Genomic DNA, 21,298 nt, shown 5'->3' with positions numbered 1-21,298 from the left:
ATACATACATGAATACACAGATAATGGATAGATAGGTAGATAGATAGATGATTGATAGATAGATAGATAGATAGATAGATAGATAGATAGATAGAATAGATGAATGATTGATACATGCATAGATAGATAGATAGATAGATAGATACATACATACATACATACATACATACATACATAGATACATAGATAACGGATAGATAGATAGATAGATAGATAGATAGATAGATAGATAGATAGATAGATAGACAGAACTTTGGGGATTAAACAAGAATTAAACAAGACAGTCATTAAAAAACAAGTAACTTATGATTCTAGTTATTAGTCATATATAATTGTCAAACATATAAAAACAGGAAATAAAACAGTGGTTTCCCAGAGATGGGAAGAAGGAATATAGTCATTTATTGCTTTACTGGAAAGTAAGAAGAAAAACTTGTAGAGGTTGATTCCATAAAAATCTGAACATTGAACTTTAAATTATTTAGCTATTAAGCTTTGTAGTATGTACTTTATAATTCTAACTAAAATGGGTAAAATTAAAAGGCCATATGTAGGCATATGTAAATTTGTTCTAGCATACCAACAATGATTCAAATATTGAATTGTATTGCGTTGTATTGGGTTTTTGTTCTTTTAAATTAAAAAGCTATATTGGGGTAGACAAAGGGTTCAATGGTTAAGAGCACTTAATCGTGATGATTGGAGCTTGTATCTGAGTGCATAAGTCAGGTGACTCACAAACATTGTATCTCCAGCTAAATGGCTCTGGTACTCTCTTCTGGTCTCCATGGGTATCCATACACATGTGCGTATCCATAAACACAAACATACATAAAAACACGAGCACATGCACATAAATAAATGAACCTTTTTTTAAAAACTGTACTATGTGCTATAGTTTTGTAAAATTAAAAGGCTTTTATTCCAGTCTGTACTGTCAGCTCCACTGTTAGAGAGTGGCTAAGCTTCCAGGGTACCTTCTTGGCAGCGCACAACCGGCTAAGACTCCACTCTGAGGGGATCCTGCGCCCTCTTCAGGCCGCCTGGGGAATTACATGCATATGGTATGGAAACAAAATGTAGACAAACCGACGAAGCACACAAAATAATAGAATTTAACAAAATAATAATAATAAATAGCAATAAAAGTTTTTGTAGTGATTACAGAATGCATCATCATTGGCCTAATTCAGACATTTTTCAAGATCAAACAGTATGACTGTTTTTGACCTCTGACTTTGCCCTGCTCATTGTAAGTAACTGGAATTTGAACATGTGAAGTGAATTACAAGTGATGTATGTAAACTATTTTCCTATTCTATCACAATAAGGAGAATATTTTAAGTACAGAACTAGAACTAAATTATTAAAAATGAGATATATTTTATTGTAGGAGGATGCTTCATTCATACACGTTTATAACATTTAGAAACAATGTTTCATAGAAAAATAAACTTCTGCAACATACCCATTTTCCATTTACAGCTGTTCCCCTTTTACCAGGCAACAATTACAGCATCAGAATAAAGTAAGTAAATACATGACTTCAAGAAAATGAAAAGTTCACACTGTAGGTTAATTTCAACAGAACAATCATAAGCTATAAATTACGCTGATTTCTTCAGTTTTATATAAAAGCTTATGAGATGTCATAATTGCAAATGTGAATTGTATGACAAATACTTGTAATTGAAGACAAAGCTCGTTTTTAAGTATGTTCTTAAAAACATACTTGTTTTTAAGAATGTTCTGAGAAGTCAGGCGTGGTGGCACACACCTTTAATCCCAGCACTCGGGAGTCAGAAGCAGGCAGATTTCTGAGTTCGAGGCCAGCCTGGTCTACAAAGTGAGTTCCAGGACAGCCAGGGCTACACAGAAAAACCCTGTCTCAAAAAAACAAAAAAAAAGGAAAAAAGAAAAAAAAAAGAGAATGTTCTGAGAAAAGGGAAAAATAGAGCTTAAATAGTCCCATTGTATGGTGTGTGCAGTACCTTATCAATAATTGAAGTAAGTGATAAATACACAAGTTAAATTTGTAATAAATGAGCTGCAATAAATTACATTATAAACATGCTACATATTTTACAAAATCGGTTTTTACATTCTTCTCAAAATGCCAAAATGTTTTTGTATAAAGTAATAATATACTACATTGACTTCAAAACACATTGCAAGATTATATACTCTGTCATTGGTTTTCCATTACTGTGAGGAAATGCCATGGTCAGAAGCAGCTTAGGGCGGAAAAGGTTTCTTTCACCTTACAGTTTGGTCCATCATGGAGAGAAGTCAGGGCCAACCTGGGCTATATGCAAGCTAGCTTCAACCATAACAGACTTGGGACTAGTTAAAGGAAAGCTGGGTTACACCAGGTATGTATTAGTCTAGCGTGGGAAATTACACATCTGCTTCCTCTAGAGTGCTCTGTGCCTTAGTACAGATGCCAAGGGTTTGAAAACTGCCAGCTACAGTGTCCAGGAGTGTGTTGTTGTGAAGTCGTCATGACTCTATGTCAAGAACTATGAAGAATCTGACGCTTGCAGATTCGCAAGTTACTGTCCCATGGTCTAGTGGATACCAACAAGGATCATGACATTCCAAGGCCTGAGATAATGGATTTTATTACACAACAAGCAATTTTTACCTTTCAGTCTTTTCCTGCATATCTGTAATCAGAGTTAATCAGGAACAGATGCAGCATGAAAAAGCCAAGACTGTTACAAACTACCAACTCTATAATAAGCATGTTTATTACATAACAAGCAATATAAGTAACAGGAACATTATTTCAGACCTCCCATCCCCCACATCGCTTGGGAGTGATACAGGTGTGTATAGTTGAATGAGTTTGTTTATTGTTTTTGTTATAAATATTATTATTAATTTTGTTTCTTCAGAACTTCATAGATGTCTATAATGCGAGCAGTTACTCTCTCCTTCCTATCCTTTTTTACAATCCCTCTCACCCTTATCAACCTCTTCTCACATCTTCAAGTTCCTGCCCTACCTTTGTAACATTTTTGTCTTGTTTTGTGACCCAGGATGTTGAGCCAGGTCCATTTATGTAGCCATGGATCTCGAACTACCTACTGGAGCCTGGTGATGACACCTCCAGCCAGTTTTGCTTTGTTTTATTTTACTTGTTCAGGGTCCTTTAAGGACCTTGGTCTTTTGTATTTTTAGGATTTGTTTTGTTTTGTTTTTCAAATTCTGTGAAGACTCATGTTACAATTATTAATCCTACCAACCCTTGACCATGACAGGCTCTCCACTGAGGTTTTACACAGTTTATTGAGCTGTTCTTTACCAGCATTTTTGTTTCTGGTTTGGGGGGTTTTGTCAGCAATATTATCATTTTATTGGCTTTATTTTCATACCTTGGATTAAGTGTCTCATTTGTCTCTTTCTTTTGATAGCTTGGAATAGAGCCATGGCTTCTTTGAGTTGCTTGAACATACTCATAATCATTCTTTTGAATTCTTTTCCTGGAAGTTCTTCCAGGCAATTTTCATTGCATGTCAGTATTATAAGATGGATGGTGTGTGGAAGTCTTGGTTTCTCAGGTTGTCTCCGTCTCTGGAGTACTTACTCTGGTTAGAGATATGCAGAAAAAGACTGAAAGGTAAAAATAAATAAATAATAGCATACTGCATTCTAAAACAAGTTTGGTGACTATGGAGCTAAACCTGTCAGAAATTCCAGAAAAACCCTCACAGGATCTTTCTTAATTAGGGTGGTCATTGCTATGATGAAACACCATGACCAAAAGCAACTTGTGGAGGAAAGGATTTATTTCACCCATATTTCCATATGACAGTTCATCATCAAACACAGTGAGGGAAAGAGCTCAAGAAGGACAGAAAATTGGAGGTAGGAGCTGATACAGAGGCCATGAATGGGTGCTGCTTACTGGCTTGATCTCCACGGTTTGCTCAGACTGCATTCTTATAGAACCCAAGACCACCAGTCCAAGGTTGCACCATTGACAATGGACTGGACCCTTCCCCATCAATCACTACTTAAGAAAATGCCCTATAGCATTTTCTGAGAATTTGCAGAACCAGCTCTTGTGGACTAGTTGGGGAAAGGATTGACAGACCCTTAGAGGATAGGGACTCTACAAGAAGACCAATAGAGTCCACCAACCTGGAACCTTGGGGGCTCCCAAAGACTGTGTCACCAGCCAAAGAGCATGCATGGGCTGGACCTAGCCCCTACACCCCCAACACACAACATATATAGCAGATGTGTAGCTTGGTCTTCATACTGCCCCCAAACAGTGGGAGCAGGGGCTGTCCTTGGTTCTAACGCCTGCATGTCTGCCTGTGGATCTTGTTCCCCTAACTGGGCCACCTTGTCTGGCCTCAGTGGGGTAAGAAGGACCTAGTCCTAAAATAAATTGATGTGCCAAGGTTGATGGTACTTGGGGACCTCTCCCTTCTCAGAGGACTAGGGGAGGAGTGGGGGGAGGGACTGCATGAGAGGGGATTGGGGAGAGAGGGGGCTGTAATCAGAATGTAAAGTAAATAAATACAAGATGGAAAAATACCCTACAGGCTTGTCAACAGTCTGATCTTACGGGGGCATTTACTTAATTGAGGTTCCTTCCTCTCAGATGACTTCAGCATGTGTTAAGTTGACATAAAAATGAGACAGTTATACATGGACTAGTAACAGCAGTGAATAAAAATATAAAAGTACGTATCGCACAAAAAAGTCACCAAATGTAGCCATTTGCATTTTAAAAAACTGAAAGACTGGAGTAATTTTAAAGCCAATAGAAAATAGCTTTTCATATAAATAGGGGCTCTAAATTTTATTTTATTTTTACAGTTTGCTTCTAATTAAGGAAAAAACATGTCCAATTTTTAAAAATGAAAATGATTTCCAAATCTTAGATAGCAACATTCAAAATGAGCATGTATAATTTCTTCTGCCTTTATTTCTCCATTTAATTCAACACCAAGTCAGTCACATTTCCAGTTCAAATTAGAATCCAGAACTGGATTTAATTCTCAATTTTCTATTTCCTTGTACAGCGGGAAGCTGGGTGACTCTTACTGATTTGACAGATATTTTCCTGTCTTGTGTCACATGCACCACTATTGGCACACGAAATAATGGGCAAAACCTTGCTGTAAAGATTCCCCTTGTCAGGAAGAGCCCATATGCCAGGATGTTCATCTGACTTTGCACAACAGGAACCAGAAGGCCAATGTCCATCTTGGCAAGAGCTGGCCAGGATTAACATTGTGGCCACTGGCCAACATTAACTGCCTCACTGAGCCCGGCTGTATCATCACTGCTGTCTGCTGAATTCAAAGGATAATATTTGTAGTTTATGAAGCTTTGGGATAAATAAAAATACAAAAACCCCTAGGCATCAAATCTTATCAATATCTTCCTCCAAATGAGGAGGGCAGAACTTAGGCTCTATAAATGTTCTACTTGGATTCGCCATCCGCATGTGCTCTATGCACCGCATCCGGAAGGGACTCTGCTGTGACTAATGTTTGGCACTCTTCCTGTGTATTTTCTTTCCTTCCTAGAACACTTGAAGGATAAATTAGAAGATTACATGGCTCGGTTTTCCAAAGTGAGAATTGTGCGCACCAAGAAAAGGGAAGGACTCATCCGGACCCGACTCCTGGGAGCTTCTGTGGCCAGAGGAAAGGTGCTGACCTTCCTGGACTCCCATTGTGAGGTCAATGTGAACTGGCTGCCCCCTCTCCTCAGTGAGTATACATGTCACCATCACTCTCAGTGGGGAATACTGGACCTGGGAAGCTGGGGACCTGGGCCCTGCAAATAGAGGGCAAAGTTTCTTCTGTAAATGTTGCACTCAGCAAAGGCTTGAGTTGGAACTGTATCTTACTCACTGCTGATCACAAGTAAGTATCATGGGAAAACTGTATTAGACAGCACTTCAGATGGCACGAGCAGCAATCTAGCTTAAGGCTAAAATGGTTTCTTTTATAGTAAAAGTCTCTTCTTTCATTGAAGTTAATTTATTGGGTAAACACGAAAGTAATGAAAAAAAAATCCTCCAACTTTTTTAGTCATCTTATAATTACAATGAGATCAAAATACACATGCACATGTACACACATAAACACATAGCAATTATCACAAGACTGTTGACAAGAAAATTATTCCACCTCAGGATATAATAATTGAAGTGATTTGCCCTTTTTATAAGATTTATAAGGCCATTGTCCTTTTGTTTTTTCCTTCTACTCCTGGTATTACCCTATAGCCTTAAATGTATAACCCTTCACATCACACAGACCCACTGAGCTGCTGTACGGGTCAAGGGTGTATCTTAAATGCTCACTTATGGCTAAGAGAAGGGAGAAAGCCATGTCATTGTATGTCATCACATGTCATCGCATGTCATCATATGTCATCACATCCTGCTGAGCCACTAGAAACATAAACAAGCTGTGTATCATTCCAGCTGGAAACTCAAGCTGTGGCTCAAGTCAAGCCTGAGTTTTGTTTTTCTGTTAGTTTACAATGACATCAGGAAAGGGGATAAAATTTGCAATGTAAATAAAGAAAACATCTAATTAAAAAAAAAAAAAACTTGGAAAAAAAAGCAAACCACCCATTACTCCTAAGAAAGAAATTGTATACCTAAAAATATTCTTTGTAGAAAATCATTCATATATATATATATATATATATCCCTTCTTTTGTATTCTCTTCAATATCTCCAAAGGAACTTTTGTTGTAATTGTTTCCCTGGCTTCAGAAATAATGCCTGTGACAATCACCTTCACAGCGACCACCTCAGAAAGAGTGCTCTGTTACTGACTATTGTGTGGGATTTCAGCTTCAACCAGTCGTGCTCCACCAGTAAAAGAAGAGAGAGGGCCCAGTGAAAACACAACGCCCAGCAGTAAACACCCTCTACCACATCACCCAGTCCATATACCTCGACTGCCCAGTCTTCTAAGTCAACAGGATCCCAATGCTCCAACAGTCAGAGACTCTTCTGAGCCACTAATTAAAAATGTTTTGTCCAGGGACACAGACATTTAGAGTTTTCATTAGCAACAAGAGTCCCTCATGCTGAATTTGGCCTGTATACAGTTGAATGCTCAAGCAAGTTAGCAAAAGGCTGCAATTCTGTATGAACCAAACAGTCCCTAAATGCCAATGATCAAATCTCTGATTGTTGCCTAGGAGTCACAGGGATAGGGTGGGGGTGGGGGTGAGGAAAAAGAGAGTGTGCAACGCCCACAGCCCACTCTTTCTCATTAAAGTATTTCATTTCCTGTGAGCCTGATGGATAAGAAATGATTCAAGCTTGGGATGTTATCTTGGTTTTTTTCCCCCTCTAATAGTATCCTGATACATCATCCAAAATGAAGAAACAGGAGGAGCCACATAGCTTCTTGGTTCATTTTTCACCTTGGGGATTATACCTGAATTTCAATTTCCTATTGAGTCTGTTTGTTTGATCGCTGGAAATTGAAACGTAGGCACAAGGCTTGGATGAAAAATTAGTCATGCGGCTTTCACCCCAAGCTAGTGCAGCTGGATGAGAGCGGAAAGGAAATTTGAAGGGAGCGTTGACAGTTAATTTAACAGACTCGTTCTCTTTGGATCACCTTGGGACTCCTTGTTGGTCAAGGAACTTGTAAATCAAGCTGGTTCTGAATGTGATGGAAGAAAGTCACTGAAACCATGTTCCTAAAACCTGCAGAGGTGATGGACAGGATGTTTTCAACCTTACTCTGATAGTCCCGCTCCTCTGGGGAAAACGCCACTTAGATAAAACCAAAGCTCCTAATAAGGCTTGCCCTGGTGAGACTGGGACTCAGAGAGCCCATAAGGAAGGTTACCTTGAAATAGTGTATCCATCTATGTATCAATTTAGCGGGCAATAAGATACATATAATCCCCAGACTGTCTGAGGCTCCCTGGGGTTATGGCGTTTGAAACCACCTCCTTTTCCAGACTCCAGCATTCTGTATCCTCCTGACCACCTTGTAAATGACTATGGGATTTAGTCATTTACTATATTTTCTTTCTTTCTTTCTTTTTTTTTTTCTTTTTTGCTTCATTTCTGACTATAGTGGTGTTTGTGGAATTATTCTCTATGGTAGCCACACAGCCTAGAAAAAATGATTGGCCTACTGTTATGACTCAGTAGATAATTATTGTAACAAAAATGAATGAATGAATGAATGAATGGGCATGTGTAAAAGCAAGGGAAATGCCCTATGGGAATTCTTTCTTCCCACACAGTGTTTTATCAGTGTGACAAAAATATCACCTGTTATTATTGCCAATAAAACCTTTTGCTTACTGCCCCATGCTAAGCAGAAACATGCAAAGTAAATGGGCAGTTTCCTCCCTGTAAGAGTTGATCTCACACACATTACACTGGCTTCAGGATCTCTGAGGGGAAAAAAAATACACAGACAGAACCAACGCCCATAATATTCCTAAATGGTATCTTTTGTTTAATGTCACACGCCACATCCAAAGGTCTTCTAAATAACAAGAGAGCAGGTGTTCATCCTTAAACATTCTGCCTGTCAGACAGCAGTGTGGTACTAAATTGATTAAACGCGTGTTCTTGAGGGGGGAAAAAAAGATACTCCACATATTGCTATTCTACATGTACAAACATAAACAAATGCCAGTTTCCTATGGTGCCTGTCAACTCGATCCCAATAAAAGTGTCTGAATAGAAAAGCAAAATGCTAGAACAGGGTGAAAAGGAAGAGTCGTCAAACACCATGGTAGGACAAACACCATGGCAACCCAGAAAGGCAGGTTTGGGAACTGGAGTTAAACAGGGGCGGTGTCCTGATGATTATTCCCCAAAGCTAAGTCCTCCCTGACATGTTGACTTCTCTAAGCTCAGTTCCCCTACATCTAAATAGGATGACAACAATAACCACTTCCCAGGGATTCTGGAAGTATTAGGAAGATCATGGATGTGAATCATCCTGTAACTGCTTGGGGATTTCACAGCAGCATCCTAGCAATAGTACTGTATCATCTAATGGTGTTTTTTAATTCGACGGGGAAAAGATAAAGTGTGTACAATCTTGATAAATAGAGTCAGTCTTAAAGAAGAGTGGCTCAAGAAATTCTCCTCCAAACTTGACAGCGAAGGATTTTATATATGATCTATTGTCATTAGCGGGAGGAGGGGGAGCGGCCATCACGACTGTTTTATGATTAGATGCTATAAAAACCATGAAGTTTAAATATTTACATTTTGGAACCTTCAGAAAGCAGGCCGGTATTTTCTCAGCAGGCTTGGGTTGTATGCTTGGAGGAGCACAAGTACTGTTTATACTCTGTGCATGTTGGAGGCACGTTAAAATGACAGATTGGGGACAGGTCAGAGCAAAAATGTGACAGAGTCGAGCTAAATGGACTTCTGCAAGTCTCTCTGGGACATAACTTTCTTAAAGGGAAATATAACAACTCTAATTGTACCTAATCACTGTCCCATCATGTTAAGGCTGACGCGCTGCGATTCCTGCAAAGTGCTCTAATGACGGCAGGGAGACGCCAAGGCTGCAAGTGTTATGCATTAAAAGGAGCTTTAGGCTGCTCTTTGCTGGAAAATGATAGATGACCTAGGCAAGCATGTCATTTCCTATTTTGTGCTTTCATTTTTCAGACCAAATTGCACTAAACCACAAAACCATCGTGTGTCCCATGATCGATGTCATTGACCACAATCACTTTGGGTATGAGGCACAAGCTGGGGATGCCATGCGAGGAGCCTTCGACTGGGAAATGTACTACAAAAGAATCCCCATTCCTCCAGAGCTCCAGAGGGCTGATCCCAGCGACCCTTTTGAGTGAGTAGCAGCTGAGGGGGGGATGAAGGGAGAGAGGGCAGATAACAGGTGACGCCTCTAGCATGTCAAACTCGGGACCCCTGAGTACAATTATCTCTGATGAAATGTAACAAGACAGGTGGTAACAGTATGCAAAACACCATATAAAGGTCAGACCTATAAGCTATAGAAGATTAAAATTACATGTTATGCTAAGTACACAAATCACCATCTTAAATGCTGCTAAGCAGAAAGGAAAGTGTATGTAAATGAAGAGTCAGAAACATGGATTCTTTAAATAAAAATACAAGGAGACTGATCCACTTTAGGTATTCTCCCCTAAAGGCTACTAGAATTAACAGTTTGTTCTCCTTTTATTGAGGATGACTATGAAGTAGGAACCAGATTTTGGGTCTCTAACTGTCTATTTTTTCTAGTGAAACCAATGCTCCCAAATAAGTACTTCCATGTCTTAAAATTGGAGAGTTCCACAGAAAGACAAATCCAATAAAAATAATCAACAACCCTTCTCCTAATTTAAGTGCTTCTAAGAGATGAACTTATGATAACTCGTTGACAAATCTCTACGAAGCTAAAGCCTGTTGTTATTGTTGTCGTCGTCGTTGTTGTTGTTGTTGTTGTTGAACAACGATGTGGTCCCAAGAGTTAGCACAGAGATTGCCAAGTGTGTATTACAGCTACTCTAGTCTATATCCGTAGAGCAGACTAAAATCTTTACTATTTTAAAACTCTGGTGTAATTGTTTAGTATGCATCAAATATCTATGATCAGAACTTTGCCTGCTCTGTAGGAATCCACTTAAGATGCATTAAAATCAATACTGTCATTTCATCAACAAGAGACGCCGTAAAAAATCCCCTACCAAGTTACCAAGTTACCAAGGGAAGTTACCAAGTAGTAGCACAACTTTGGTCACATTAACCATTTGAGTACTAATAAGCATTTAGTACTTTCCCAGGGAAACATTTCCTCTAGCCCTGGGTGAGGGAAGGGCATTTAAGAAGTCATTCACTAGATAAAGCAGGAGAAAGTCACCTCTCTCATCCAGCGAAACATAATCATTAACTATGCAGCACTTCTACACTTGGGATTTCAACCTCTCAAATGTCTGGAAAGTGGTTGAAAAGAAATAATGAAGGACCTTTATAGCTCTCCCACTTGCTCTGACCAAAGTTCAGGAATATCCAGAACTGCTATAAAAACGTATAGGGATCTATTTGAAGGACTTAATCACAAGTATTAGGAGCAGATCTAACCGAGAACAGCTTCTCAGATGTCCCTGACGGTAGCCATTGGAAGGTAGCCTTTGCCAACGGCACTGAAAATAGGATAAGTAAGTGGTGAGTTAACATGCTTGACTTACGCCCTTTTTCAGGTGTATGCATGCATATTTCAGAGGATATCATAAGCCCCCAATATACACATCTACTACTTATCAGGTTTTTTTAATTTGATAAATAAAAAATAAGACGTAAATAAAAATTAAAATTTGTTTGAAATAAAAGAGTGGAGAAAAGGCTATGTCCTAGTTAGGGTTTCTATTGTTGTGAGGAAACACCATGACCAAAAGCAACTTGGGGAGGAAAGGGTTTTCTTTCATCTTACAGCTTGTAGTTCATCATGGAGGCAACTCAGGGCAAGGATTCAAGGCAGGAACCTAGAGACAGGAAGGGATGCCCAGGTCATGGAAGAACGTTCCAGTGTTGGACAGTTTTATATCAACTTGACACAAGCTATAAACATCTGAGAGGAGGGAACCTCAGTTGAGAAAAATGCCTCTATAAAGCTGGACTGTAGGCAATACCCAGCAGTAAGTGGTAGAGCCTACCCATAGTAAGTGGGCTAGTCATCCTGGGTTTTGTGAGAAAACAGGCCGAGCAAGCCATGAGGAGCAAGCAGGAAGTAACATTCCTACATCCTCTCTACACTAGCTCTTGTTTCCTGGTTCCTGCTATGTCTGGGTTCATACCTTGTCTTCCTTCTGTGGTCAACAATGATGCAGAAGTGTAAGCCAAATAAACCCTTTCCTCCCCAGTTTGCTTTGGACCATGGTGTTTCTTCATAGCAATAGAAACTCCAAGGCAGCTGCTTACTGGTTAGCTCTGCACTGGGTGAGCAGGGAAGACCACCTGCCCAGGGGTGGCACCACTCACAGGGGTCTCAGCCATCCCATGTGCGTCACTAATCAACAAAATGCCCTACACGCTTACCTCAAGCCAATACTATAAAAGAATTTTCCTGATTTTTCTTCCTACATGACCTTACTGTGTGTCACGTTGACATAAAGACTAGCCAGCACAGAATATGCATACAGAGGAGTCCCAAAACCCACAGAAGTTTTTGTGGATGTCAGCTGACAGCGGTTGTTCCGCAGTGCAATTGCTACTATCTAGGTCACCGTGTCGGAAGGGCTGGAATTCATCCCTACCGATGGCAGTCCAAATACTGTAACAGTGACTCACTGTGTTGACCTTTTGCTTCACTTCCACCGTGACAGCAAAATGAGGCCCTGCTTTCAGAAACAATGGAATCAAACTTCTGCCAAAGGGCGCGCTAAAGCTGGAAATTGTAAACGTGTTCTCAGCGCCTGCGCTGACGGTGGAATATTTTTTGTCAGGACTACCCTGGCTGTGGCCATCACAATATCAAGCACTTTGCTTAACCCTGGCTCTGACAGGATCGGTAACTTTCAGAATGAGATTACCACTCGTTCCTATCAACCACTTAGGTGGCGGCTGTCCTGTCAGAAATTGCCCGGGTCTATTGAATATTGTCGTCTTTTCTGTGTTAAGACCCTTTGATGCCTGGGAATGCAGACACTTTAGCCCTTTGTAATAAATGTAACTTCCAGGAGGTGTCCACTTTGATCTTAAAAACTGCATTTGCCTTCCTGATAACAAAAGAACGGGTTACCCAAGCCCTCTGGGCGGCTGCGAATCAGCAATTCCATTATCACAGCAGTCACCGGAATGTGCTCATAAACAGACATGCTTTAGGCTAAAACTTGCTTCTCTAGATGTGAGGCTGTAAGATACACAGGATGAATGCTGACTATCTATACATCTCTCAGAGGCTTTCAAGTTTCAAGAGGCTGCGGAGATGTGGGGCTTTCTGTGGGAAAATAAGGACGGGATGGTGGAAAGGTGGGCAGAAAGGAACTTGAAAGAAGAGTATGGAAATTCTTTGTAAATCGCAGAACATTTTACACCACAGGCATGCAGAAATTATCTTCCTGTACCAAGTCTATCAAGAGTTCTAAAGTGATCGAACGGATGCTTGCTCATTTGGTCTACCATTTTTTGAGTTGTCTGTGCCATTGACTGGCACTGTATTTTCTCAACTTGAAAAATCATGTCATGAGTAGGACATGATCAGTATTTAATTATTAAAGAAATAAATTACATTGAGCTAAATTTTCAGAACACTATACCAATATACACAAATGTGTTATTTCTCAGAATTTAGTTCCAGTTATAATACACATATGATCCTGGGTGTGGCATAAATACCATTTCTTAAAATAATCTACAAAGCCCAAAGAACTCAAGATCCTCAAACTTCCTAAACTGGGAAACATGATCTCAAAGGGAAAGAAATGGTTCTTCATGCTTCACATGGAATACCAAGATTTACTTACTATTTGAGAAAAAAAAATCTTACTGTTTTAAAAAAAAAAAATGTTCTTATAAGAGAAAATGGAATACTTGTGGTTCTTGTTACTATCATTCAGTCATAATTTGAATAGATTGGACTGGACTGGGATGGACTAAGATGGGCTTGACTTGGATGGACTGGGCTGGGTTGGGATGGGCTGGGCTGGGATGAGATGGGATGGGATGCACTGGATACATCTCAGGAACACTTCTGGTCTGTGACTAAGTTACACACAATCTTGGCTCTTTCTGGGAACTTATGTAATGGAGTGGAATGCTTTTAGAGGTTTCTTGTTATCTGTGCCTTTTGAATTTTCTCATTCCTGGTTCATCTTAAATGTAGAGCACTTAGGAAACTAATCTTTTTTCTGTGTGACAAAATGTAATGTGCCCCTATAGCCTTTAATGACAAAGGGAAAGTTGTTCATTTACTGTCTGGCCACTAACTTACTTCTTCAACCTTATGCTAGCATCTAAACATTTAGAAGGAACCAGAAGAAATTGTCTTGACCCACTTCCTTGTCAAGCAATCACTAGATAATACCCCAGATAGTGTCCTGCCTCTGCTTGAACTCATCAAGAAAGTAAATTTGCTGCTTCAAAAGGCAATACATTCCAACAGACTTATTGACTGAAGCCTTTTCCTTTGTATTAAGAAAATTCTGTCTCCTTGATCTCAAATTATCCTATTTGAGAGGTAAAGGATGTCTAATCCCATTTCAGCAACAGCTCCTAACTGGATCTGAAAGCAGCCCTTGTGCCTCATTTCTTTTCCAGGCTAAACATTTTCTCTTCCGCTACTATGTCCAGAATCTTACAGACACACAACTCTAACTGTTTCTCTCTCTCTCTCTCTCTCTCTCTCTCTCTCTCTCTCTCTCTCTCTCACACACACACACACACACACACACACACACACACGCATGTGACACATGTATACGGGTGTATACACCAAGGAAGGAAAACTCATCTACTACAAATGTTGTTTATTCTCCCTTCACCCACAAGAGCATCCGTTGGAAGTTAGTGATTCTTCATATTAGGTTCACAGACTAGCTTAGAAAGGCTCGCTGTGACAAGTTTGGCACTTCAAATACTATAGATCCCCTAAGGGTCAAAAAGCTGTGGGTAGAATCTTCTTGGGCTGCTTCTGCAGTCAAGGTTGGGAAGTACAGCCCATGCTTGGATTGATTAGATAAACCTCTGTCAGAGGGAGTTGGTTTACCTCTTCACAGAAAAGGAGACCGCCTTCTAGAAATGCACTCGCAGCATCTTCCTCTGCTCCTCTGAAGAACTGACTATAAAACTTGCTGACATTCTTTGAAGTATGAGAGCTGGCTCCATAGACCGGGTCTATAATCCAGCACTTCAGAGGCAGAGGAACAAAGATTGAGAGTTGAAGACTAACATTGGCTACATAGTGAGATTCAGTTTTCAAAAATAATAATAATAATAATAATAATAATAATAGTATGAGAACGTATTGATATAAATACTACGTGACCGGCCTGTCAGAGCTTATCAGGTAACCCATAAAATATTTTGGTAAATTTATAGTTTTGGGAGAATGTGGTAGTTAGGGTTTCTATTGTTGTGATAAACACCATGAGCAAAAGCAACTTGGCGAGGAACCGGTTTGTTTCATCTTACAACTGTTACATCCCCCTTCCATCACTAAGGGGAGTGAAGGCAGAAACTGGAAGGCAGACTTGAAGCAGAAGCCATGGAGGATTGCTGCCCATTCGCTCAGCCTATTGTCATATACAACTCATAACACCTGCCCACAGACATCACTGGCCACAGTGGAATGGACCCTTCTGCATCAATCATCAGTCAAGAATATACCCCACAGGATTAGGTACAGCTCAGTGCAACAGGATATTTTCTCTTCTCTGGTTCCCTCTTCTTAGATATCTCTAGGTTGTGTCAAGCTGACAAAGAAAAAGACAGCACAAAGAGAATCAGTTAAAAAATGTACAAATCATAAATTCATCAAGCAAGGAGGACCCTTAGATCATCCAAGCTCTCATTTTTATAGTCAACCATAAAGACTACAGAGTCTGTGTGACATATTTGGCGCTAGGAGTAGTAAATTCAACCGCTATCTCGAGCGTCTCGGGTTGTAATTCACCATTTCAGGATCTTCTTTCTTTTTGCCAGGGAGGTAGAGAGGAAATAACATCTATTGCCTCCAGGAACTGGGTTAGAAAATTTACATTCATTGCTAAATCATTTAGTCCTCATTTCAAGCCAATGAAATAATTCATCCTGGGCACATTTGTAGATGATGTAGCCGGGGCATACAAGGCAAATACAGCGAAGCAGGATGAGAACAGAGTTAGCAATGCCTTCTACTTCTTAGGAATCTCGGCCTTCCTTTCTACTTGGAGGAGATGAATTCTCCAGTGTTTAAAGACTAATCATGTGGAAGTAGAAAACAACATTTTCAGCACAGTATCATCCCACCTAAACACGACAATGTGGCTGTCAGTGGATAGCACGGTGTCAATGGCATCTCTGGCCATCAGCAAGAGCTACAGCAGGTCCTGTTTCCAGGCCTGTTTGGAGCATGGAGTTGGATCATCATTCCAAGACTACAGCTTACAGATGGATGATACATTTTTAACTGTGGCCGGCATAGGGTAGAAATGAGGCTAAGATCCAGCCAGCCCTGCACTCACAAAGCCATGTGCCAGCTAACCTAGAGGAAAGGGTCTCTGGCTCCTTGGCGGGCACGAAGCTTTCCTAAATTCAGGCTCCACTTACTTGATGTTCCAAATGACACATTGGCTTTCCTCAGGACGGTTGTGACTTCAGAAGGTGATGCTGATAATTCCAACACTCCACCCAAAGTTGGAGCTACCATAGCTTACTTAGAATTTGAAAATAATTTCATCTACTCAGACCTTTCTGCATGAGTTTTGGCCCAATATTAATTATTGTGAATTAATCAAAATCAGCAAAGCATGAAATTATCCCTTCCCAATGGCAGCCCAGACATGTAAAACGCTAAATTTTATGTAAGATGTAAAGTGGGAAGAGTGGCTTTGGGGTCTTCTCCTCCCTCACCTCCGCTTTGACTTGGACACTGCTAATATTTCCTCTTATCTGCGTGGTTCATATTGAGCCACCTCGAATCTCGGAGTTTGAGGAAGGAAGAAAATTTTCTTTATATACTATTTCTCAGACCAAGTCACATGAATTACTCTGTGATCTTCATGTAGTTGTTTCCTAGTCTTGCACCCTTTTCATCAAAAAATAAAAATCGATACATCTAATCTACTTTAGGTTTTGGTTTTTTGGCTTCAAAATTCTGTTTGATTAAGATTTAGAAACTTTTTAGTGTGTGTGTGAATCTGTGTGTGTCTGTGTGTCTCTGTGTGTGATACGTGTAGTATATATGAATGTGTGTGTGTGTGTATCTGTGTGTGTCTGTGTGTGTATGTCTGTGTGTACGTTTGGTGTGAGTTATGTGTATGTATGGGTGGGGTGGGTGGGTGTCTGTGTCTGTGTCTGTGTGTGCATGTATGTGGTGTGAGTGGTGTGTATGTATGTGTGTAGTGTGCGTGTATCTGTGTATCTGTGTGTCAGTGTGTGTGTGGTATGTGTGGTTATATATGAATGTGTGTGTCTGTATGTATACATATGTGTGTGTGGTGTGAGTGGTATATGTATGTGTGTGGTGTGTATGTGTATCTGTGAGTGTGTCTGTGTGTCTGGTATGCATGGTATATATGAACATGTATGTGTGTGTGTGTGTGTGTGTGTGTGTGTCTGCATGTGTGCCTGTACATGTGTGTGTGGTGTGAGTGGTGTGTATGTATGTAGTATGTGTGTATGTCTGTGTGTGTATGTGTCTATGTGTGTGGTATGTGTGGTATATATGAATGTGTGTCTGAATCTGTGTGTACATGTGTGTGTGGTGTGATTAATTTGTATATATGTGTGGTATATGTGTCTGTGTGTGTGGTATTGTGATACATATGAATGTGTGTATGTGTGTGCCTGTGTGTGTACATATATGTGTGTGTGTGTGTGTGTTTGTCTATGTGTGTCTGTACCTGTAATTTGTTTTCAATCTTGTTGCTGTGATAGATAAAACAACCTTAGATAATTGGACCATCACTGAAGAAATCAGAGTAGAAACTCATGCAGGATCAGAAATGGGAGCCATGGAGGGAAGCCACTCACTGGATTTCTCCCCCTGGCTTCTTCAAGTAACCTTTTTACGCAACTCAAACCCACATACCTGTGAATGGCACTGCTGGGCCTTCCTACATCAATCACAATTGAGAAAATGCCCCCACAGAGTTCCCACAAGACAATCTGGCCCGGACAATCCCCTAATTGAGACTCCCTCAGATAATTCTGGAATGTATAAAGATAATAGGTGATACTTACTAAAAGAGAGGAGCAGAGAAACATGTATTTCCATGCACTGTGAGGCGACAGAGGGTAACTTGTGGAATTTGGTTTCTCTCCTTCTACCTATGTAGGTTTCAGAGGCAGAACTTAGGTCATAAGATTTATCACTTTCAACTCTGACCCAACTTCCTCAACCAATCTGTCCAAATAACCTAGCTCATTAAGTATGTATATGACATTAAATATGTAAGTGTATGGCATTACATACCACACAGTATGTAATAGGGCTTGGCTCTATTAGCTATATGATGTAAGCAAACTGACTTTACTTCTTTTTCTTGCTTTGGCAAATAAGGAGAATTAAAACCAAAAAAATTATATGACTAACACTCTTAATGTGAGGCAGGAGTCGGGAGTCAAATTCCTGTCTTCATTCACTCAGACTTCAGACCTCAAGCTTAATCAATAATCTCACAGGAGTCCAATCAGTGGCTTCCTTCACTCAGTCAGACTTTAATTCCTGGGGTTAATCAATAATTTTCTTTTCCTCTTCTTTGAAGAGAAACTTAGACACCCATTAAGGGAAGTAGCTTTGCCAATTAGTGTTAGATAGTGAATCCACAATAATAACAGCAGGAAAGGAGACAGACTGCCTTGTCTTCATCCTGTATCCTTACCATGAGGGCAAACTCCAGCTGATGGGTTGAAAAATGTCATCTCTCAGTTACTTCCTAATGAAGGGAAGTGTCAATCACTCCACTTTCTGGTCTGTTTACAAGATCTTAGTCAACATTTGACAACCACAAAAAGACAAAATATTTGGAGAAAAACAGTCACACTTCTAAATCATATTCTCATCCACAGAGGATGAGAATAAAGAACCAGAAATGGCTCAAGAGCCTAAAAACTAATCAAAATATTGTATAATATCAATGTCTCTCAGAAGCCCTGACTGAGAACCCACTGGAGAATTTTTTTTCTTCAATGAAAAGTAAAATGCTACCTCATTGGCAGAGCCAATCAAATGATGAATAGTTAATCACCCACCCCTCTTGAGAGATCCCTCCCTACCCATCAGCTTTTGGAGAGGGATGTTGGCTGCCCTGGTCTCAATTCTCCATGAGAATCACATTTGATCATTGATATTCATAATGGAATGGCAAAAATCCCTCTTCCCTGCTCTCCAAAAATAATGTTTTCTCAACTCCCTCTCCCAAGACAAGTTATGATTCCCGCCTCCATTGGATGCTTTGTCTAATACACCCCTTCCAATAGTACCAATATAGTATTGGCAAAGTCAATTCCTAAGTTAGCATTTGACGCAGTTATTTCCCTCAGGTGCTCATACGACCCTCTTCACTTTGTCCCGACCTATCAGAATGCCTGGGTTACTAGAAAGACATCAGCTTTAAGATCTCCTCTCTTTGATCTCTAACTGTGGGTTCTGGGTTTTTTTTTTTTAATATTTTCCTGCTATCACTCTGTTAAGGATTTGAATGTGTACATGTTATAATATCTTAAAATAAAGTAAGAAATTAAGAGATTTCTTTCACTTCCATGTATCAGGCATTCAGGACCATGAGGCCAGGGGTCCTCCAGAAAACCTTCCCCATCCCCATGCAAGCATTACCATGGTCTTTATGCTGACTGTAACCAACTCTCCCTTTGGTCCCACCTCCTTGGACCTCGGAATTCTCTGAGTCTGCATCTGGCTCAGTGTCCTCTCATTCCTCCATATGCAGAGATGATCTGTATTTTGAGTCCTAAGAAGCTTTCCAATACTGTGACCAAATGTAGCTGAGTTAATCATTTTAAAAGGTAGAAAGTTTTATTCTGACTCACAGTTTTAACAGTTTCAGTCCATGCTCACTTGACTCTACTGTCATTGGACTCATGGTCATACGGTGCATCTCGACAGGAATATTGACAGATGAAACCTCTTCACCTGATGGCAGCTGGGACAACATGGTACTTACAGCCTCCCTACAGGGTAGACCCTCAGTGATATAATTGCCTTTTTCTAGGATCCAATCTACCAAAAGTTCCATCATTCCTCAACAGCATGAAACTGAGGACCAAATCTTTAACTCCTAATGCACTGAGGGTACATTCTGGATCCAAACAATGACATCAAACAGTCCCTGAAAAACATCAACCAGGCAGTTATTTCCAGTATCATTCAACAGTTATCCATAGAGATATAGCAATGGCTCCCCGTGTATGAAATTATCAAGAGTTCACAAATTGGTTTGGGAACTGCTCTGTTGTCTTGTGCCCATTTGTATTGGACATCACCTGTGGTTCTGAGTGTCTGCTACAGCTTCACTGCTGGGGTGTCAGAATGCCCCTCTGAAAGGCAAAATACAGAGGTGCTAGGCTACATTCCTTTCTCCCCATTGGGGTGCTGGGCTCATGGGATACCACCACACTGCACAGTGGGGGAAAAACTACAGCCTAAGACAGAGGTCTCAGACTGTATTTCTGTGGCCTGGGACAGACACTATAGTTCTCAAACTCCTGGGCACCCAGACACTGCTGGGAACCAAGAAGAGTTGAGAACAGGCCAAAGGCCTGAGATGAGCCATTGTTAGACGTGGATTAGCTCAGGGTGAGTGACAAGAGTGTACAGGGGACTTATGCTGTAGACTTAAAGGCAACTCTGTAAGATGGAAGGCCTTTCCCCACTACAGCCCTTGATGAGACAGACAGGCCTTGCTTGTCCACACTGCTGTATTCATGGCAGAAAAGGATCCATGTGACTTACTCAAGGTATACCAGAGATTAAATACCTTTTGTAGGAATGGATGCCCAGGAAGGGAAGCTCATTGGCTAAACCCTCGGGGCCCATCTAGATACCTCAATAGCACGGAGAACTCTAGGCTCTATGCTACATGACCAGTTGTCATGATCTTCTAAGTGGGGTGTCGTGGTCACATGCTCCAGGACAGGAATCTGATCAGGGGCTAGTGAGCCCCGCCTTTCTCAGTGAAGAGCTGCTACTACCTTACCAGTTCTTCTGTCCGGTGGCACGGTCCACTGCCCCACAACTCCTCTGTTCGCTTCTCATCAAAGGGAGGTGTCATTGAAGTGACTGTTTCCTATGTTTCTTGTAGTTAAAATTTTGAGTGTGGTAGGATATAAGCATTAAAATAGAGCACAATGTAAACCAGAGGGTACCAAGCAGCGGGGGCTGAATTCCTTGCTTTGCTTTGCTTTGCTTTGCTTTGCTTTGCTTTGCTTTGCTTTGCTTTGCTCCCTGTCTTAGTCAGGGTTTCTATTCCTGCACAAACATCATGACCAAGAAGCAGTTTGGGGAGGAAAGGGTTTATTTGGCTTACATTTCCATACTGCTGTTCATCACCAAAGGATGCAGGACTGGAACTCAAGCAGGTGGGAAAGCAGGAGCTGCTGCAGAGGCCATGGAGGGATGTTCTTTACTGGCTT

General features: G+C 40.6%; 1 protein-coding gene across 1 annotated transcript in view; it reads left to right on the top strand.

Moving 5' to 3' along the window:
• The window catches only part of Galntl6 (polypeptide N-acetylgalactosaminyltransferase like 6), a 1,056,791-nt gene that overhangs the window by 865,364 nt on the left and 170,129 nt on the right, over positions 1–21,298 (top strand). The window contains exons 5-6 of the mRNA XM_021218705.2: positions 5,550–5,735; positions 9,653–9,836. Coding sequence (XP_021074364.1) covers positions 5,550–5,735; positions 9,653–9,836 — 370 coding nt within the window. The remainder of the gene's footprint in view (positions 1–5,549; positions 5,736–9,652; positions 9,837–21,298) is intronic.

This window comes from Mus pahari, chromosome 19, assembly GCF_900095145.1.
Source record: "Mus pahari chromosome 19, PAHARI_EIJ_v1.1, whole genome shotgun sequence".
Taxonomy (NCBI): Eukaryota; Metazoa; Chordata; class Mammalia; order Rodentia; family Muridae; genus Mus; species Mus pahari.
The sequence above is the reverse complement of the archived record's forward strand: the minus strand, read 5'-3'. Positions and strand labels throughout refer to the sequence as shown.